The sequence below is a fragment of the Macrobrachium nipponense genome, chromosome 16, assembly GCF_015104395.2.
Source record: "Macrobrachium nipponense isolate FS-2020 chromosome 16, ASM1510439v2, whole genome shotgun sequence".
Classification (NCBI taxonomy): Eukaryota; Metazoa; Arthropoda; class Malacostraca; order Decapoda; family Palaemonidae; genus Macrobrachium; species Macrobrachium nipponense.
In genome coordinates, this window is record NC_087209.1 from 66,330,978 (window position 1) to 66,345,389 (window position 14,412).

The 14,412-nt window shown below is 49.2% G+C and overlaps 1 protein-coding gene across 1 annotated transcript in view; it reads left to right on the forward strand.

The window, feature by feature from the left end:
- Positions 1–254: 254 nt before the first annotated feature.
- The window catches only part of LOC135195793 (ral GTPase-activating protein subunit beta-like), an 80,608-nt gene continuing 66,450 nt past the window's right edge, over positions 255–14,412 (forward strand). The window contains exons 1-2 of the mRNA XM_064222270.1: positions 255–428; positions 8,288–8,380. Of these exons, the coding sequence (XP_064078340.1) occupies positions 365–428; positions 8,288–8,380 (157 nt within the window). The 5' untranslated portion in view covers positions 255–364. The remainder of the gene's footprint in view (positions 429–8,287; positions 8,381–14,412) is intronic.

Below are 14,412 nucleotides of genomic sequence, written 5' to 3' on the forward strand. Positions count from 1 at the left end.
CCACCTGACCTACCTGTCGCGTGTGCCGCGAGATTTGAAATTCTGTCGGAACGTCGGAGACTATAGCTAAGTATATATCTGCCAGGTAAGTATGTACAAAACTTTATTGTAGTTTAACAATATCATTTCTCTCAAGCAAAGTAGTGGTATATACTGTGCTTTAGCATGAACAATAAACAATAGTTTGATACTCTCTGGTAATGAATTGTTGGGTGTCAACCAATGCCAATAAATTTTTCACTGGTCTGTAGGTAACCCAGTGGATTTAAGTCGACACACAGTGATAAGCAAAACGCCAGCATTTCTTAAATATGCCATCTCCTCTGAGTTAGTAATTGAACCAAGTCAGCATCCATGCCTGCAGATGCTCCCAGCCATATTTCTCTCGGCTATGAAAGGAGTATCAGGACTTGTGGATGCTTTCCTAGGTAAGTCTTGTTGCTAAAACAACTGGCTTTGTTGTAAGGTTTTGCTGAAATGTTTGAGAGGGATGGAATCGTTTGGGTTAATTTTTAAACGGGATGTGCATACAGTTTTGTTTATTAGCTAAGTGTAGGTGCATTTTATGGTACAATTACAGTAAATGTGTTCAATTGATAATAATGAGCTGTTGATTTACAGGTAAACATTGCATGATAGGCATGTTTTGTAATTTAACATCATATGAATGGAGAATGAGAAATTAGAATGAATTTGGGACTTTAAACTTAAATTTTAGAGTGTAAATATTATCATGTTGGAGCAATTGTTGGTTAAGTGACGAGATTTGGGAGTAATCTTTGAAGATTTCTTGTTATATATATTTTTATTATTTTTTTAACATTTTTGGTTGCTCGTTTATAGTAAACATTTTGTTAAACTATATTGTTACTTTCCAGCAACAGGTTGAGAAAGTGTAATTCTTTTTGTTAAGGAGAACTGGTATTACATAGGCTTGTATATTTTGGTATTAATTTTTAATACAGAATTTTTTTTATCTATTCTTGCATTGCAGTTTTTTCACCATAAATGTTCCCAGAAGATGTGTTTGTTCCGACACGGCATACAAACCTTCGGTCCTTTTACAATAGGAAGGTACTAGCGGCAGCTGGATAGGTCGTAAGCTTTCGAACAAGGGGTTCGGTAGTTAACTGCTTGTCCGACAGGCGGCGCCGCGCGACTGGTAGGTAAACAAATCACTTTTGCTTTCGGCCTGCTGGCGTGTGGACGTGTATCATCGCTCTCTGCCCGCTTCATCGTCGTTGCTTTCGCATGATTGTGTTTTTCTTTTTCTATTTATCTAGTGAAACTGAATTGTAAGTACAATCATTTCATATTTATTCCCATTGAATTCAATTGTGAATTAAAGGATCTTGGTTTCACCACGCCCTCCGATTACCCGAGTGCCGGGACTGAAGGGCGTAAGTGCGGGAATTCATTTTCCCAGAAATGATCCTCGTATTGTTGTAATGCTCGGTGCCGAGGGGCGGGAGCGCTCGCTCCGAGCGTATATTTGGGTTGGAAAAACTTATTCAGTATGGAAGTGGAATCGCAAGTACAGTATTCTTTTTCATTTTCATATATTATTTTGATTGTAGCAATACTCATTTTGGATCAGTTTCCGAGCTTACCCGGAAATTGATCCTTTCCCCTTTTTATTTTGAATGAAGTGAAATCGCAAGTGCAGTTCTTTTTCATTTTCATATTGAGATTGCATTGTTTACTGGATCAATGTTTCCGCTATTTCCCGGGAATTGATCCTTCCCCTTTTATTTGTATGAAGTGAAATCGCAAGCGCAGTATTCTTTTCATTTTCTATATTTTTGATTGCATCAATTCATTATGGATCAAGGTTTCCATAAACCTTGATCCATAAAGGTAAGGAATGGATCCTTTTACCCTTGCGCTCGGTACCGAGGGCGCAAATGCGCTCGATCCGAGCCCTTATCATTGTGAAGTGAATCGTAATGCAAGATGCATTTTCATTTTATTCCTTATTATTGATTGCATCAATATTTATTTGGTTCAAGTTCCGCTCAGTCAGGGAATTGATCCTTATGCCCTTGCATTCGGGCCGATGGCACGATTGCTCTCGGGCTCTTATATTGTTGTTGGGTACATGGGTACTGTGCGGGGGTGGGGAACGAGAACCCCCACCCGCTCAGCTCCCACAGATGGCCCTTCCCCTTGTTGGGGGGGGGGAGTTATCGGCGTTCTTCTCTCTCGCCCGATCCGTCGAGCGCGGGGGAGGGCGCTCGTGCCCGATGTACAATTGTATTAGGGGTCTTCCACTCGTTCGGAGAGGGCTCACCCCCCCGCGCGAGGGGACTTCCCCCCCACTAATCGCTACTACTGTTATTTCCGCAGGTGCTACTGCCACGAGGGTGGACCTTGGTGAGGTCATGGGCGTCCTTCCATTTGCAGGGCGTGCTAGTGTCCAGGGGCTGCGGTTCTATGTCTGGGCCTTCTGCGGTCACCCATGGAGTGGTGACCACGCAAACCAGGTGACACGTCCCTCCTCACCTGGTGTACTCGCCTCACGTGGTAACAGTCTTGCCTACAGCCGCTGTGAAGTGCCGTTCGCCGTACCGAGAGGGGGGCGTGCCGCCGCCACTCGTGGTTGCCGCGCTGCAGCGACCACACTTCCGCTGCCCTAGAGCTCGCCCCTGGACCTGCCGCCGGTACCAGGATGTTGCTGGCTGCTGCTCCACTTCCTGTGTTTCCGGTGCTACCTGCCGTACCTGCCGATTCTGGGTTGACTGTCCATGCAGTTGCTGCGCTGGCTGTCCCTGCCGTTGCTGCGCTGGCTGTCCCTGCCGTTGCTGCGCTGGCTGTCCCTACCGATGCTGTGCTGGCTGTGCCTGCTGTTCCTGAGATGCCCATACCTGCTGATGTCGTCCCGGTTCGTGGTGGTACTACCCCAGACTTTGGTCTGTCTGTACAGGTGCGTCCGGGCCCTGTGGCTTCGGCTACAGCAGCCCCGGCTCCGCCCGGATAGCAGATCTTACGTCTGTCCTGAGGAAGCTGACGAAGAAGAGGAGGGAAGGTGTCGTCGTCGTCTTCATCTTCTTCATCGTCGTCGGCTGCCGCCTCTCCCCTTCGACTTCTAAGGCTTCACAGCCGAGGAAGAAGAAGGTTGCCTCCTCCCTCCTAAGAAGTCTCCCTCGGGAGCTTCTCGGGACCCGTCTCACCTCGGTGGGACGGGAGGGTTCCTTCCGCTGGTCCTCCTGCTCCTTCGGGAGCGGGGCCCGTCTCTTCTTCCGCAAGGAAGAAGACTACGGGGACCAGAGGGGTACCGGCTAACACCGGTACTTCCTCGCCTGGTGTCAGTGGTTCTGCCACTGCATCAGGGTCCGTCTCGGCCTCTCGTTCGCGGGAGGTATACGAGTGTACGGTCGTCTACCAGCGACCGTGCAGCCAGGAACCAGACCTCTGAGTCCGCTCAGCGTCAGGTTCACGGCACGGGGGCGGAAAGACTGGTGACAGCCGCTCATGCGACTCTCACCAGACCAGCTCTCACTCTCGCGGCGAACAGCTGGCTACCCGGGGACGTGACGGTCCACGACCGACCACGGGCTGAGGCTGGGAAGAGGTCCTCCCGTTCGCCGGTGCCAGCCACGGCTGGAACCAGCGACGTGACGTGCCGTGAGGACAAGCACCGGTCTCACTGTGACAGTGGAGCCTGCAGGTCGCCTGACCGTCGCTCTCACAGAAAGCGACCGGGTACGGCAACCAGCACCAGCTCTTCTGACACTCGAGATCGGGGCCGCTGTGCTCAGTCCAGCCGTTCTCCACAGCGGAGACGGTTCGACCAGGCCTGCAGCTCGATCGCCACCGCGGGTTGACGATCGCCTGCAGCCCTCCAAGCTGCTGGTTCTGCCAGCGAGCAACGAGGGAGCGTCAGGTCTGCCTCTCCCGTACCTTCAAACCTCCTCGGGTTACACCGGGAGGAGCGAGGTATTGAGGAGTGATCGTGAGGGGTGCGCCCCTCATGATCCCACCACGACGCCCTACGTGCCAGGCACGGTTCTTGGACCGGCCAGGACGTATGCGCAAGTGGGATGGGGAAGACCGAGAGGGCTGTCGCTGTTCCCCCTTCTTAGGAGGAAGGTTCTCGGAATATGCTCTTGTTCGAAGGGCTTAACGGTCCCACTCTGCAAGATGCTGTGACTTCCGAGATCCAGAGGAACTTTGCCGAGGTTACGGCGCTGATTCGTCAGCACAATGACCTCGGGAAGGATCGCCGCTTCCACCAGCAGAGGCCACGTCTCGGCTCGAGTCGTTTTGGGGCCGAGAGGGAACCCAAATCGACGGTGGGTCTGCCGCGATCGGAGCTTGCCGACTGTGTTGAACCAGGTAGTCTCTCGTCTCCGGACAAGAAGGCTCTCTCAGTTCTGGCGGGGGGTCGAACAAGCTACTTCACCTCCTCTACTGCGACAGAGGCGTTTCTACGTGTCTTCGGACACCGTATTTAAATACCCCTTCGGTCCTCTGAGGTTTCGACCTCGACGAGGACTGGAATGAGTCGGAGCGGTATCGGCTCTCTCCTGTCAGGTGTCGATCAGCCCCACCCAGACGACGTTCACAGTGGCGGCAGACACTTACCTACAGTATGAGTTCGTAACCCTCCTCGGGAAAACGTTTTCTCCTGACGATACGTTTTCCCAGGCTCTGAGAGGCCATCGCCGTAAGGCGATGGCTGCTCCTTTTCTTCTCCAACTGCTAGTTCCGCTGGAAGGCGAGCCAGTATCCAATTCCTCCCCCATTCCCTCTCTCCTTACGGCTACGAGGGAAAGGGGAGGGATCCTACAGAGATTTCTCTGTAAGATCCCACGTTAGGGGCTGCGCTACCGGGGGGACCTTCGGGTCTACCTGACGTAAGCCCCGGTCATTGAGGAGGGATCCTGCCCCTTTCTCGATTTCTACGGGAATCGAGAGGACCACCAGCCGATATCGTTTGACGAATTCGGTGGGGGGTTTTGCAGAGTGCTTAGAATTCTACGGAATTTCTAGCGCACTCAAGAGTGTTCGAGTTTTTTACGATCTCCAAACACTTAGGCGAGGGACCACGGTCCAAAGTGAGCGAGAATCCCCGATAATTGTTACACGATAATCGGGAACCTCGCTTATGCTCGAATTCCTGTAATTTCTAGCATTTGGAAAGAAGACTGCTGCTGAAAGAAGAGTATCTCACAGTAGGCGCTTAACCTGGAATAGAGAAGAACGGACGGGAACTTTCCAGAGTTGGCTTGAACTATCGTCTTCGGTATTCTGTTCACCATTGAAGCTTTCCTTTGGGAAAGACTTCTCCTTCACTCTCTTGACTAGAGAACGAAGGCGGTCGATCTCCAATCCTTATTCTCATTCCTCGAGGGGAAAAGATTTTAGGATGGAGGTCGTGGTACAGAACCTACAAAATTACTACGTATATTACCCTCGCGACATGATTCTTTAACAGTTGAATTGTCCGTGGGGTAGGCGCATACCGTAGTTAACTCTACGGTTTGTGACCGAGACGAATTGTATCTTAATTGAACTGCAACTGCGGGGTTGCCTGCAACCTCCCAGCAGTTATCAGTTTCGATTTTAGATACTTGGTATTGTCATGACAACACCAAATCAGCTTTTGTATTTACCGAAATCCGTTTCGGTTAAATATAATTGCTCGAGCGTATTCTTTATGCTCGATGGTTCTAGCCGAACGCATTCCTTCGTGGAATAATGGATTACCTGGCAACTCAGGATGACGAGTCACCGAGAGCTACTGCGTATTGAAACTGCCTGATAGCGGCTCAGTATCGCTAGGTCTCGGAGATGCACGGTCGGTTACGTCTCTCTCTCCCCTGGTTGGATTGACTACCGAACCGTATCTCTGCCCAACAATCATGGACTTAGGTCTCTGATTAACGGGGATTCTCGCAATAATGAAGGACCATCTACTGCTGTGACGCTCGATTTCATCGCCTTCGACATTGCGAGAATTTTCAACAGAGATATCTCTTGGACTCTTTCATCTTTCTGTTTACCGCACGGTAACAGAAGTCTGTACTAGTCAACCGCTGCATCGCACTGCGATAATGCGAATGATTTTTGCAGACATCTGAGTTTGTCTTCAAAATATCTCGTATTCGTAGGTGTGCAATTTCATTGCTCGCCCCGAATTAACAGATATGTCAGAAGACATCGCCTACTCTCCGACCTGACAGCTCTACTTCCAAATGTTCAGCCCATGAGAAGCAGTTCTTCAGGCAAGTAGTTCCCTGTCTTCATTACTGGAAGCGCTCCGCTTTTATTGCAACTACGATCCTCACCGGACAGCAATCAATAGCGGTTAGCGTTCTCAGTCTTTGTAGCACAGGTTCAGAATCTTGAGATCCTTCTCTCGGTTCAGCTGTGAAGACGTAGGTGCATTTTCTGTACACCTTCGTCTTCAACGTCACATAGTGTTGTTTCTCCTTACCCGAGAATCAACTATACTATGAGATATCTTGCCATCAAGGACCTCGGTCTCTAGAAGGCAATTGACTTTCGCCTGTTGGGCACATGCCTTAAGAGAGTCATCACCTTGCCTTCTGGCATCGGTGACGAACAAATTATTTGTTTAGTCTCTTGGCATAACCCTTTTAAGGCGAAGGTCACGTGACTTGCTCGGGTGCTTGGACAACTTGCCTCCTACCGAACGCAGTCAGTAGGCAGCTGTCAGAGCGCCCAAGTCTGTTACGAACTTCGCTGTGGACTTAGTTCGGTTGTTCCATAACAATCTTTTCTTCGTCCTAACGGCTTGTCACAGTACCCATACCATCGACACCCACCATTGAGTGTCCGGTGTCCTATCCACTACCGAGAACAACAACGTCGCGGCAGACGGATAGACCAGTATGGGTACAGGACATCACCGAAGTCGAGAAGAGGGATAGGTCATACGACCATTCCTTCTTTTCCTCTGAGGTAATTGCATGACTTTCCTGCGAAGTCAAGCATCCAGGGGATGGGGATTCGTGACGCTCGATTTCGTACCGAATTCGTAGCGAAGACTCTGAACCCTTCGGTTCCTGACGATCGGTTAGAGTCCTTCACAATCCCTCCCTAATGGACTTCACCGCGCCTTGCGATGCGAAGGAGATGCTGCTTTGTCCTGTGAAAGCGCGACCGCGCTTTCTGAAGAAACTCGACATCCCAGGCTGAGTGTTGAAGACTCTTCGTCAGCACCAAGATGACCTAGAAGTACACTCCCTCGAGTTACACAAGAACTTCTCCGTGGCGCAGGTACTGAAGGCAGGGGTCTGGTACAACCAGACCACTGGCACCTCCTTCTACCTTTTGGATATTGCCCACACGTCCATGGATCGTTTTCCTTAGGACCCGTGGTGGCTGCTCAACACGTTGTCTAGCTAACCCAGACCCTAGCAGGCTGAACAGCATCGAGTCCATGGTGTGACTGTAAGAATAGATAAGTGAATGAGAGAGTGACTGGCTTCTCTTCCTATCTTTTTCTACCCCTCTACCTGTGGGTAGGGGGATACGGTCATCACCTTGCTGGATAAGGACGAGATGCCGGTGAGCTACTCGACAGAGCCCCATCCTATCCCTTTCACTAGGGATGGGAGCGAATATCCACCACTTTCCTCCTACAAGGGGGGGGAAGTGGATGCCAACAAGAGACAAACCATAACGTTATGTTGCCTCTTGCAAATAGGAACTTGTTCTTGTTTGCTGGTACGAAGAGATACGCTTGCCTCTCTCTTAGTACTTGGTCCAGAGGTCTGACCATTGATCCTGCGGTGCACACCCGATCAATCGGACAGAGGCTTGGATCCTCCTCCCTCGCTCTTACGACCAGGGAGGCATTTCCAAGGTTGGGCGAACACCAGTCTGTTCACAAAAGACTCAGATTCCTCCCACCAAGAAGTGAGTCTTCCTATTGTAAAAGGACCGAAGGTTTGTATGCCGTGTCGGAACAAATGACAATTTGTCCAAAATTGCATTTTTCCTAACTATACAAACCTGAGGTCCTTTTACACATAGCCCCACCTCATGCCACCCCTCACTCTGCAGTTTTTGCTTGGGCCAAAAGCAAAAGTGATTTGTTTACCTACCAGTCGCGCGCGCGCGCCTGTCGGACAAGCAGTTAACTACCGAACCCCTTGTTCGAAAGCTTACGACCTATCCAGCTGCCGCTAGTACCTTCCTATTGTAAAAGGACCTCAGGTTTGTATAGTTAGGAAAAATGCAATTTTGGACAAATTGTCATTTTAAGGTGGGAATTTTATTTGTCTTAGAATGTATAAGAATAGATGTACAATTACAGGTGTGCCTAATATCTCCTTGGAGAATCTCAACCAGAAAGGACATCATCTCTCCTCCTCCTCATCATTGTCTTTATCGTCTGAGGGACGTGGAGGTGAGTTTTTGTGTGCCAACAGCATATTCAAGTGAGGGTTAACACAATTTTTATATATACAGTATAATATTCAGTTGATTATTTTGTCCCCATGATTTTTATAACGAGCCTTTTTTTATTTATTCAAAGCGAGAATTAGTTGTGGTGATATAACGTTTGACCATGTGTAATATTTGTTACAAAATATTGTTTGTTCCTACACGATATACAAACCCTCGGTCCTTTATGTAGGGAATTACTTTCGGCGTAGCTGGAATTACGGCTGTTAAATTCTTTAACAAGGTGGGCAGGCAGTAACTACCGTGTGGCAGGTGGGTAGGCCAGCCTGCCCGGATGTAAATACTCCACTTTGCCTTCGGCCATCTTCTGATGAAGACATTTGTTTGTGAGCTCTTGCTGACTGGCTGTTGATCATTATCCCAGTGGGATCTTTCTTTTTTATTTTTGCTTTTTAAATAATTGTATATACAGTGTTTGATATTAATATTAAATTCAATCAATTCAATTAATATGCAAACCCACTTTTTGTGATAGCCTGCCTTTCTACGTTGTGTTAAGAGTCGGCGGCAAAGGTATGCCAATATCTTATTATTTACATATTTTCACCTTTTAACGTGAGGACGAGATGTGTATTTAACGTGAGGATGAAACATGTATTTAACATGAGTGATATTGATCCTGTAACGAGACATGTATTCATCCAAAATTTACGCTTACGCTTTGGGAATTACCGAGGGGAACTTCAGAGGTTTGTCCTTTGTTTTTGTTTTTTTCCTGGTAATTTCCCTTCTCCTTCATCCTTTCACTTACTATCGGACAAAGGTAGAAGAGGGGGTGTGTGGTGTTGGTTTTTGGGGGATCCCCTCTCACTTCGGAGGGCGGTGCCCTTGGATGCGAGAGGAGTATCCTTATTACTTTAAATCATTTTTCTTTATTTTACGGACTAACAGTGGTGATTGTGTTTACAGCAGTATTGGTTGGATAGCTCTTCGTATTGGTTATCCTAACCTTGGAATTGTACCTGTGACTCATAGCATGTTGTGATACTGATCCTCGAGTGTGTGTACAGATCCCCTGCTAGTAATCATATTCATTTCCACTAATACCCGGAAGTTACGTCTCTGGACGAAGATTTCGCCACTGTCCTGTGACGTTTAACTATTCCTGATGGTAGAAGTCTGGCAGAATTTGGAGGAATCGAAGAGGAAGAGAGCTCGTCAAGTGTTGTCATCCTCCTCTTCGAGATCATCATATTTTCATCAGTCTCCACCCCTTTGGCTCCTTAGGCTATTTGCCGTAGAAGGAGAAGGTTGTCTCCACCCCTAAGAAGTCTCGTCACAGGACTTCTAAGGGTCTGTCTCCTCAACTGAGGAGGCGGTTGGGTCTTCCGCTGGCTCGAAGGAATGGTAACCGTCACGCTGTCCCCAGGGTCTAGCGTGTTGGGAGCCGTAGAAGTGCAAACTTCGGTTCGCACTTCTGCTGCTAGTCCTAAAGGTTCTGCCCCTAAGACTAGTTCTGTGTCGGGTTCTCGTTCGCGAGTCCCCGAGTGCACATAAATCTTCGGATTCGCATCCATCCAGAGTCGTTGACGCTGAGTCCGCTCACCGTCATGACTGGGGCATGGAGTGGAAGAAAGGAGTGAGTCGCTCAGGTGACTCGTGCCTTGCTGCTGATTGCTCTCGCGGTAATTGCTCGGTTCCCAGGGTTGACGTGACGGTCCCGCGGGACTGTTCAAGCAGAGACTGGCTGGAGGCTCCCCATCCAGTCCTCTTGAGAGGTTTTGGCCTTGACAAGGACTTGGACGAGTCGGAGGATGGTATTGACTCTCTCCAGTCAGGTGCACACTCAGCCCCACCCAGACGACGGTCACCTTCGCGCAACCGACCAGTCTCGGTAGTGGCAGATGCTTCGCCTGCCATACAAGAGTTTCATAACCCTTCTCGGGGAAGCTTTCTCTCCACTGCTCCTCTGTCAGGTCCTCCTTCCCAGGTCGCGCTGGGCTGCTGCTTCGTTAGCCGCCACAGCCCCGTCCTGGATGGGAGAACCTTCTGCTGTCCTGAGGAAGTTGGCGAAGAAGAAGAGGAAGGTGGTGTTGTCGTCTTCTGCCACCTCTTCCCCTTCGACTTCCAAGGCCCCCCAGCCAAAGAAGAAGAAGGTGGCCTTCCCCCCCCCCCACACACACACACACCCACACACACACACAAGAAGTCTCGCACAGGGACTTCTAAGGGTCTGTCTCACTTTGGTGAGACAGGTGGGTCTTCTGCTGGCCCTCCCGTTCCTCCGGGAATGGGGCCCGTCTGTCCTTCCTTAGGGGACCGTGCAGGTACTGGCCACTGCTGGTACCTCCGCTCCCAGCTCCAGAGGTTCCACCTCCGGACCAGGAACCGTCTCAGCTGCTCGCTTGCTCGTGTCACTGAGTGTACAGTCACCTACGGGTGACTGTGCAGCCAAGGTCCAGATGGCTGAGTACGCTCACCGTCAGGACCCAAACACGGAGCGGAAGGATGGTAAGAGTCGCTCAGCGACTCTCGCCAGACCGGCAGTCGCCCGCGCAGCAATCGTTCAGTACCCAGGGTTGATGCGATGGTCCCACCAGACCGTTCACATGGCGAGGCTGGGAAGAGGTCCCCCCCGGTCTCCAGGAACAGCTTCGGCTGCTTCTGGGACTGTGGTGCGTCATGAGGATGGTGCTCGCTCTCACCATGTTAGTGAACGCTACCTGTCACCCGACCGTTGCTCCCATCGGGACCGGATGGCTCGAATGGCGCTGGTAGCAGCTCCCCTGACGCACGAGACTTATGCTACCTTCCTCAGTCCAGCGCTTCTCTGATTCTGCTGGTAGGTAGGGTAGGAGTGTCAGTTCTCCCTCACCTGTCCCTTCAACCTCCTCGGGCTACACCGGGAGGAGCGAGGCGAACAGGAGTGACCGTGAGGAGTGAGCTTCTTACAGTCTGGCCACGAGAGCCTATGAGCCTGGTTTGGTCTTGGGACCAAACAGATCATACGCTCAAGTAGTTGGAGGAGATCATGGGGGTTGCTGGTGAGGACTATAATGCTTTCCTAGACTCGCGGAGGGATCATCACCGGTGTTCATGTGATGGTCCCGCTGGACTGCCCACGCAGAGACCGGTATGGGCTCCCCCTTCTGTCCTCTTGAGAGGTTTTGGCCTCGACAAGGACTGGGATGTGTCGGAGGATGGTATCGGCTCTCTCCTGTCAGGTGCACGATCAGCCCCACTCAGATGACGGCCACGGTGACCGACCGGTCTTGGTAGCGACAGACGTTTCGCCTACAGTACGAGTTACGCAACTCCTCGGGAAAACGTTTTCTCCAGACGGTAATGTTTTCCTAGACTCGGAGCGGTCATCACTACAGGTTGATGGCTGCCCGTGGCTCGCTTCTCCGGCTGCTAGTTCCGCTGGCAAGGCGAGCGAGAGCGTCCAGTCTTCCTCCCCCATTACCCCTCTTCCTATGGCTACGCTGGTAGGGGCGAGGTGAATGGGAGGGATCCTGCAGAGCCCTCTCCATAGGATTCAGCGTCGGGGACTGCGTTCCTGGAGGGACCTTCAGGTCCTACCGGACATAAGTGCATGTCATTGAGGAAGGATCTTGCCCATTCCTCCTCGATTTCTATGGGAATCGGGGAGGACCACGACCTAATGATCGTCTGACAAAATTCGGGGGGTTTCGCCGAGCACTTAAAATTCTTCAGAATTTCTAGCACTCTCCGAGTGTTTTTGTCTTCTACGATCTGCAAACACTTGGGCGAGACGGGCGAGACGAAAATTCCTGATAATTGTCACTATGATAATTGGGAATCTCGCCAAATGTTCGAATTCCTTGGAATTTCTGGCGTCTCAAGAATGTTTTGGTTTTCCTGTAATTTCCAAACACACTGTCGAAACAGAAATTCCCGGTAATTGTTATTACAAACTCAGGAGTCTCGCTAAGCCATTAAATTCCTGGAATTTCTAGCGTTCGAAGGAAGTGCCGTCGCCTCAGTATGCAGTCACCCCCGGGATACAGAGAACGGGCAATAACAGTCAATCCTCCTCTCTTTTTTTTTCCCTCTACTTCTTGGTTATACCAGAATGAAACAAGGAAATAAGAGGAATTTGGTGGAACTTACTCCTCAGAATTTGAACCCGAGAGACTTATGTTTTTGGTTCAATCCTAGGATCTTACCTAACATGCGTCAATCTGTTCAGGATGGATAGCACCGATAGTTTGAATGCCTCTCCAGTGCTACTGTTTTGGGAACATCCAGTTTGGCTTGAACTAGTTGTCCTTGGTATCCTGTTATCCCCGTAGAAGTCTTCCTTTGGGAAATTTTCACCTTCGCTCTCTTCATTAGAGAATGAAGGAAGTCTGCTTCCAGTCCTTATTCTTGTTTCTTGAATTGAAGAGAATTTAGGCTAGAGGTCAATGTACAGGAACCTACAACTATACTACGAATATTTCTCTTGCGACATGCTTCTGTTATCAGTTGAATTGTCCGAGTAGTAAGCACATGACTGTAGTTAACTCTACGGGTATGTGACTGAGACGAATAGTATCTTCTCGTAATTTACCTACAACTCGGGACTACCTCGCAGGCCTCCCAAGAGTTACCAGTTTTGATTTTGAGATACTAGTGGTATTGTTTACAACAGCCCCGCAGCATTTGCATTCACCGAATAGGAGGGTTTTCTTCCCTCCCATTTCGATTAAAATGCAAATGCTCGAACATATCTTTTTTGCGCTCGGTGGTTCTAGCCGAACACATTCCTTCATGAGATGGAATACCTGGCAACTCAGGATGACGACAAGTTTAGCGAGAGCTATCGGTTTTAGGTCTCTGGTCAGCTGGAATTCTCGCATACGTGTATGTCCATCTCTCCTGCATAGCCTTTTGCCATTGCGAGAATTTTCAGACAGAGATATCTCACTAGACTCGTTATCATATTTCTGTTTACCTCATGGTAACAGAAGTCTGTAGCCTAGTCTTCCTCGTCATTGCATCTGCCACTGCAATGATGTAGAATGATATTCTTCAGACAATTTAAGTTTCTCTTCTAATATACATTTCATAATTCGTAAGGTGTGCAATTATACTTTGTTCATCCCGAATTGTAAATGAATAACGGAAGACTTCGCCTGTTCCCCGCCCTGCCAGCTCTGCTTCCAAGGTAAATAGAAATGTCCTCCCTGATCCAGCCCACCAGAAGTGGTTCTTAAGGCAGTACAATCCCTGTGTTTTCATTACTGAAAGACGCTCCGCTTTCATTGCAAACTCCGACTTTCTCACCGAACAGAAATGAAATAGCGGTTTAGCATTTTCAGTCCTATGTAAACAACAGGGATTAAAGCCGTCTTCACTGGTTGGTGTCATTGATGGGACTTTTTCTATGTTCAGAATCTTGAGAGTTTACTTCTCTCGATTCAACTGTGAAGACGTAGGTCCGCATTCACCTTAGTCTTTCACTAGCATATAGTATTGTCTCTCCTTAGTTGAGATTCAACTACCATGAGAACTTCTGTCTTGCCATCAGGGACCTCGGTCTCTAGAGGGCAATTGACTGTCGTCTGATGTGTGCATGCCTTGAGAGAATCATTTCGTCTCCCAACATTGGTGGCGAACAAGATAGACGATTTGTATGTTGGTTCTTGGCATAACCCTTCAAAAGTTGAGTGTCATGTGACTGTGTCTATGATGCATGATGGCTCACACTGAGTGCAGTCAGTCGGCAGCTTTTGAAGAGTCTTGAGACTGTCATGAGCTACACTGTGGACTTTTTATTGGTTGATCAGTCATTACTTTGTCCTATTGGCATGTGGCTGTACCCATAAAGGATCGACACCCACCATGGAGTGTCGGTGTCTTTATCCGCTGTGGACTGCCATTGCAGAAGTGTCCGATGACACGTCTTTCTCCGAGTATTACAAGACCGTGAGAGGCCTCTCTGCAGTTGGATAGTCCAGTGGATAGGTACATTTCATTACTCTGAAGAATATGTTGGACAGGAAGATAGATAAGGTCTCATTGCTA